This window comes from Athene cunicularia, assembly GCF_003259725.1.
Source record: "Athene cunicularia isolate RWA chromosome 1 unlocalized genomic scaffold, athCun1 chr1_part2, whole genome shotgun sequence".
Classification (NCBI taxonomy): Eukaryota; Metazoa; Chordata; class Aves; order Strigiformes; family Strigidae; genus Athene; species Athene cunicularia.
The window spans coordinates 37839469-37846312 of NW_020799092.1; the positions used below are offsets into that span (position 1 = coordinate 37839469).

The 6844-nt window shown below is 35.3% G+C and overlaps 1 protein-coding gene across 1 annotated transcript in view; it reads right to left on the reverse strand.

The window, feature by feature from the left end:
* Nucleotides 1–1204: 1204 nt before the first annotated feature.
* The window catches only part of TMTC2 (transmembrane and tetratricopeptide repeat containing 2), a 177376-nt gene continuing 171736 nt past the window's right edge, over nucleotides 1205–6844 (reverse strand). The window contains exon 12 of the mRNA XM_026868297.1: nucleotides 1205–2277. Coding sequence (XP_026724098.1) covers nucleotides 2098–2277 — 180 coding nt within the window. The 3' untranslated portion in view covers nucleotides 1205–2097. The remainder of the gene's footprint in view (nucleotides 2278–6844) is intronic.

The following is a 6844-nucleotide window of genomic DNA, read 5'->3' on the forward strand; positions in this document are numbered from 1 at the left end:
AATGATGACGTAGAAATTCAACTTTTGAGCCTTCAATTTTGCTTTTCCAGCCATAAAATTATTTGAGAAAAACTTGACACACTCCACAAAACCAAACAATCTTGCCCCTCTGGCCCTTCTAGTAGGCCAGTTGTAAACTTAGCAACTTAAGGTATTTTAGTGAGCAAGAGGAAAGAAAAGGAAACACACACTACTACAATTTTTTACTATACTGACTTTGAAACATCTATTCCCCAATCTATTTCAATACAGATTTAAAATCCAAATGTAAGGGGAGAATGACCAACAAGGTAGAGTGTAACTCACGGGTCCTCTTTCCCATTAGGTACACACACTAACCACAAAAAAAAAAAAAAAGCAAGGAAAATGAAATAAAAGAAACAGCAACACTTACAGACTGTTGTGTTAATGGCAGGTAACATTGCTGCAGTCAAGTAATAAATAAATAAATACAGCAAAGTATTCTGCTCTATAGTTTTGTTGGAATGGTGCTCAACAGTTAAAAAGCAAATTAAACCCCAAACCCTTTCTCAGTAAATAAAGAGCTTTTAACAGAAGAACCTGAAGAAGCTTCAGTTCAAGGTGCTCTACCACTTTAACATTGTATCTACCATTATGAAAAGAACACTGAAGCAGATAGCAACAGGTAATTAAATGAAATAGTAAATCCTCTTACAAGCAATAATACTTATTTCAAAGAAAGAAAGCAGTTAACAAATGGCCTGGAAAAAAATTACTAAAGCTTCAATACACTGTAATTTTAAATAAATTATTTTTACATTTAAAAACTGAAGACTGAAACAGCAACTAGGCCAAATCATTCTGAAACAGAAATAAACTGAACCTCACCAAAAGCATATTTAGATATTTGACAGCTCTGCTGCTAGCACAAGTTGGAATACAAACAGAATGCTAATATTTGGTTAGAAACTGAATAGGTAATATTTTTTAAAACACCACCACTGTGAAAAGTAACTGGCAACCACCTTTACAGATTTCTCTTGATCTACACTGTTTTAAGCAAGACCTAATCCAGTCCCTTCAGTTGTTTGCTATCCTCACCAATGTATAACATTCCCTTTTCTCAAAGTTGTTCATGAAATCTCATTTGTAGCATATCCAAGCACTAATATTTTCAAATTTCACTTGGCTGAGTTACTGCAGAACTACTGTATGCAGAGTCCAGTTTAAAGCTCGTCTTATCTGACAGCAATGTAAAAAGAATCAAACACATTTTTCTAAAATATCTTTCTTTTTTTATCCTTAAGATGACAGTTTGACCACACTCATCTGATATCAGGGCAAAGCATCAGTCTTGTTTCTGTTACTAAATCACACCTCTGGATTTTTTTTTTTTACCACTCTACATACACATCTGATGTAGTATGTACTATGTACTGATGTAGAGTATGAGCAGTTCCTTGCTCATTCTGTCTAGCCCACAGCCATTTGGCTGTGTATTTCAAGAAAACTGCATTAAAACTTAACAAGCAGAAATAATATGCATCTTCTCGGCAAACATTTTGAATGATGTCATCTAATCACAAGTGACAGATTTGAAAAAAATTGACCATATAAGCTGTGAAATTGGTAAGCAAGTGGTCCTAAAGTGAGATACAGCAGCATTAAGACAAACTGCAAACACACTGGATTTAGTATACATTTTAATGAGTTACAGTATCAGCAAATACTTTAACCTACTATTACCACTTTTACTCCCATATGGCTTAGTGTATACTGTACAATTTTCTCTTAGTATTTTAATGACAGTATACATTTCAAGTACCCACCCAAAAGTGAGTGATATGGGATTTGAAATGATTTATCAAATAAGCCAAAACACCTTCTCTCAAGTGCTATCGTTCTAAATATTTTTGTGGGGTAACAAGTCCTTCAAGAGTATCTCAAAGTCTCCCTTTTTCTATTTATCTAGCAAAAAGATTTATGCCAAAAAAGCAGGATAGCTTCTTCTAGCAGCAATTAAGACCTCTGATCCTTGCAGTCAAGTCCAATGAGCTCTCCAACCAGACAACTGTGTGGAAGTTCTAGTTTGTGGGTTTAATCAATTTAAGAAATAAAAGTTCAGAGTTTTCATCATCATGTGTTGGATGTCTTCAGACCTTGTTTCTCCATGATATTCCACAATTTGCGAAGATTGGACTGAGTGATGACATCATCAGGTTTAAGTTGAAGAGCAAGGAGGTAGTTTTCTTCAGCCTCTTTCAGTTTACCATTCAGATGGAGAATGGCTCCAAGATTCATCAGGGCAGCTGGATACTGATACAACAACAACAACAAAAAAACGGGAAGAAGAAATATTAGGCATATTTTCAAGTTTTCTTTTCAGACAATCTTCTTCCACTTAAATTATTCCCTTATGTTTGCAGACTTTTCATGGAAGCAATTTAGCAATTTAAGCAAATAGAGATAACAAGAAAAATTTTCTGAACAGCTGCTGTATACTTTGTGCTTTAAACGGGGCAAGCTTTGGTGTCTACAGACACAGACTTCTCTCTTTAATGAGAAAACACAGAACTCATAAAGCCTTACATGTGGTAATGCCGGCATAGCACAGCTTCCAAGAGAAAACTGAAATAATCAAAGAGTGGATTAAAGACAGGAATTTAATTTTAATTCAACCCATTGCCAATAAAGAGTTTATAATCATTGGGAATAGTTAACACATTGGAACTCATCCCTTTTTTTCTCTCTGTCTTAATTATAACTAGTAGAAAATACAATCTGTTCTCAGATTCTAAGGATGTTCAGGGGTCCTAGGATATCCATTTAGAATCAGGCTGTGGAAACACATGCTATTTTAATAACAAGGATGTGAAAATTTCATAACAAATCCATTAAAATGCTTCTTATGTTGCTAACAATTTTTCCATCTTTAGCTAAGACAAAATGCTTCTTGTTTTTATTTTTTCATCTTTAGATTATTCCATTACGAAATAATAGGTTGTTCATGATAATTAAACATACCTAGTTACTGGAGTTAACAAATAGTACTAGGGCAGAAAAGCTGATTTATGAAGCTGAACAGTCTAACCTACCTTTTTTTTTTGCAAATATCTAAGCTATTCGCATGATAGTGAGAGCACAGTAAAGGCATTTGCCAAACCAGTACCTTGCATTTAAAAAAAAAAAAGGGGGGGGGAAATACTACACAAAGTTCACTATGGTTCTCTCTCTCAAGTCACTCTCATTTCCAGTAAGCTTCAGAAACACTTTCAAAGTCACATAGTTTTGCCTCAGAGGATAAGTGTTTCAAGACACCACTCACCAGTGTTCTGATCAAAATGAAATACTCAGAATGTGAAGACACATGGAAACTCAGCTTCAGTCTATGGTGTGGGGGTGTTGGTATGCTTTAGAAGCCCTTCAGTGACAATAACTTCAGGAAAATATGGTAGGTGGAAAGCCAATAAAATATACACTAGAGTTGGTCTCCCAGACTGATGTGGTAATAGAAAGTCATTAGGATGAGGAAGACTTAGGTTCCAAACCTCTCCACTAACAAGTTAAAGTCATTACACTCTTATCCTTCTGAATCAAGCTTCAAAAAAAAAAACCCACCCCATAATTCTTGTGTCCAAAACTTAAATTTTGTGGTGGAAATGTTCAGAACATTCTTTAGTTTCATATCCTACAGATATTTCATACTTCTTCAACTTTCTTCCTGCTTCTTTTAACCTATTAACACATGCATCACAAAACCTCACAAACATCAAATTTTCAGAGCAACTGGCTTCCAGAGTTTCAAAATTAAGCAAAGCAAAACAATATGAGTTCAACCCTCCCTATTGTAAACATCATAATGCTAATACAGTGGAATCTGAAGATGCTATTCTTAGATTTAATTTTTCTTGCTCTAACCTGACAGATTATTTCTACCACCCCTAAACAAATTTCTTTGTTCTACTAATAATCAAAACAAACAAACAAAAAAAACCCACTCCAAATGGATTTTATAAAGTTTTCCCAGTTAAATATCATCCAAAATTTCCTCTGAAGTCATATCCTGTACAGAGAAGGCAAATTAAGTCCCTGAAATGTAATCTTTGCTATGGACAACACATATCAGCAACCACATCATCATAGCTCCACCTTGGCAGTGCCAACCTTTCATACTAGTTTATAATGGAATAATACACTCCTTAATTACAGATGTTCTGGGTGATAACTGAAGCAATGTAAGTGAAGAATGATCAGAAAACAGCTCCACTGTGTATGGATGGCTATCTAAATATCCACATATTTTATTTATTAATTTATTTTTAGACAAGACTGTTTCAGAGAATTCTTTCAAACCGTGAGAAGGATGGTTTATTCTGACTAATTGCGGTCTTCATTTGTCTATTGAGAGTTTATGAATCAAACAGCTTTTTTCAAGAGCAGTTATTGACACAGAACTGTATTCTCACTTGGAATATAACTATGTGCATATGTTTGCATCTAGAAAATGGATAAGGATTAAAAAACCTTAAACCTCGTATTAAATAAGACACACGTTAAAATGTGCTTAGGGCTAATTCTACAGCATCCACAAACTTACTGTGTGAGAATTAACAGAGTTGTCTCATATGGTTTCCAGAATTATTCTTCATTTTCTTCATACCCCCCTGAAAATATGTTATGTGTATGGTACTAATCAAGTACTCTAAAGAACATCATATATGTAAGACTATATGCCTAGCTAAGAAAATACTTGTGCCATGCCTTTAATTTGAAATATCATTTCACTACAGTGAGCAACAAAAACATCTAGAAAAAGAACAAACAACATGCCTTTTAACTGAACCTGAAATTTTCTAATTTTTACACATAATTCCTGATTTCCTGGAGACCCAACAAATTTTAGACTACCAACACTCTAAACAAATGTATCCATGGAAAATGTTAACTAATAACTCATTTCAAGTAGTGCTGAAAGTTCATTCCAACTCCTTCATATTTCAAATGAGGAAGTGCATAGGATTTCAGAAAGACTGCTCCCTAACTTTCTAGGGTACCAGCCACCCCAATATCTATGGTTTATTGTAAGAGTCACAGGAATTTTGAGTCACTTCAAGATTATATAACAGTGCCATCACTCTCTGACAAATATAAATGATGGTTTGAGGACAAGAGATCAACAACCATTTGCTACAGTTTTTCTTCACATATATTGTCTTTTATTAAAGACAGCTGATAAAACTTTTCAGTATGTTAACAAAGGCAGTCAGCAGCTACCAGTGCAATAACATGGGACTTGTACCACTGTATAACAAATGACACCGCCTACTACTTCAGAGACTTGAAAGGAGAAACAGGCCTGCCTTCATTTCCTTTTGAAGACAGATGCTTTACATCAAAAAAAGCTGACTTGCATTTCTATCGGGGTTATAAATGATGTCTTTCAGGGTCTATTGAGAACAATTCTCTTTATTAGCATTTTTATCGTGGTGAGCTTGTTTCCTTAGTGGGTTTTTTGGGGAGGGGAGGTGCTCGTGAGGAGGAGGGGAGAGGAATAACAGAGTAATTAATGAATAACAAAATAGCAAAAGCCATGTATTTAGTTGCCTGAGGTGTTTTTGGTTTACATTGATGATAATTCTTTCAAACTTTCTGTATACTACCAAAATAAAAAGAGAACCTTGAGGCATGCAAAAATTTTAATGTAAATTAAAGTCCTCCAAAATTAAGAGAACTATAGCATTTCAGTATTACACTAATGTAACGAGTATTGGACCTACAAATAGAACAAATCTTAATGACACAGAAGATGAACTGATTAATCATCTCTGGCTCCGCATATAGCAAATGCCATATCAGAAGAACAGTCCCAAACAGAAGAAGCCAAGTTTACTCCTATATATGCCTAAGAAGTTATGGAGAGAGAAACAAATACACAAACACTTAGACTAGCTCCAAAACACCTCTTGCATGGCACAAGTATGAACAAAGAATGGCCCAAACATAACTAATGAAATCTGAAATGGTTTTCCTCAAAGCTCTGCTTACAGATGACCTACTCTGCTCAACACCACAGAGGACAGGGAAGAAGATTCTGAGATGAAAGCACATTTTGTTGCTTCTAGGGTACTTATAAGGAATAAGAATATAAGAATCACAAGTGCAAGCTACTTCACACATTTTAAAAGGTCACTGAAAAGATGTTGCCAGTGTTCATCTTGCTCTTAATGAATTACTACAGTGTGTGACCTTGTAGATGTTTCAAAACAACCCCAGGACTGTTTAATGAATACTGTAATCAGCATGGCCAACCCACCAGAAACACAGAGGCTAAGTGTTTTGTTTTAATACACTGCAATTAAAGACACTTGTTTTATGGGTTCCTGTTGAGTAAAGTCCATACTTAAAGAAGGACACAAAATGTCATTCACATGTGAATATTTCATCCCAGCACTTCTAGTTAAATATGGGTGAAGAATTCAGATCTTTCTCTGATAACGGAAGGTATATAGAGATACAATGACTGAGTAGTGAAGCAGCAGAGTATTAGTTGTAGAATGGCTCACTAAGCGCAAAAGCAAAGCTTATCAGTGACCATGGGATAATATGCTGTCACGCCTTTATCCTCCTACCGGGATGGCAAGAATTTTCACTTGAAATTTTAATACTGGTGTTATTGCTGCATCACAGCATAGTATCTTCTGCAGTAATCAAAATGGCAACAGCTCTTTTTTTATTGCTAAAGATAACTGTGGACAACAGAATCATTTCAGGAGTGGCGCTTGTTTTTGACAGACCTCACAACTTTTAAGTAAAACCATGACCTAGGAGTTGCCCCAAGATGTAAGCATACTACTTTAAAGCGGGGGGGGGGGGGGGGGGGGGG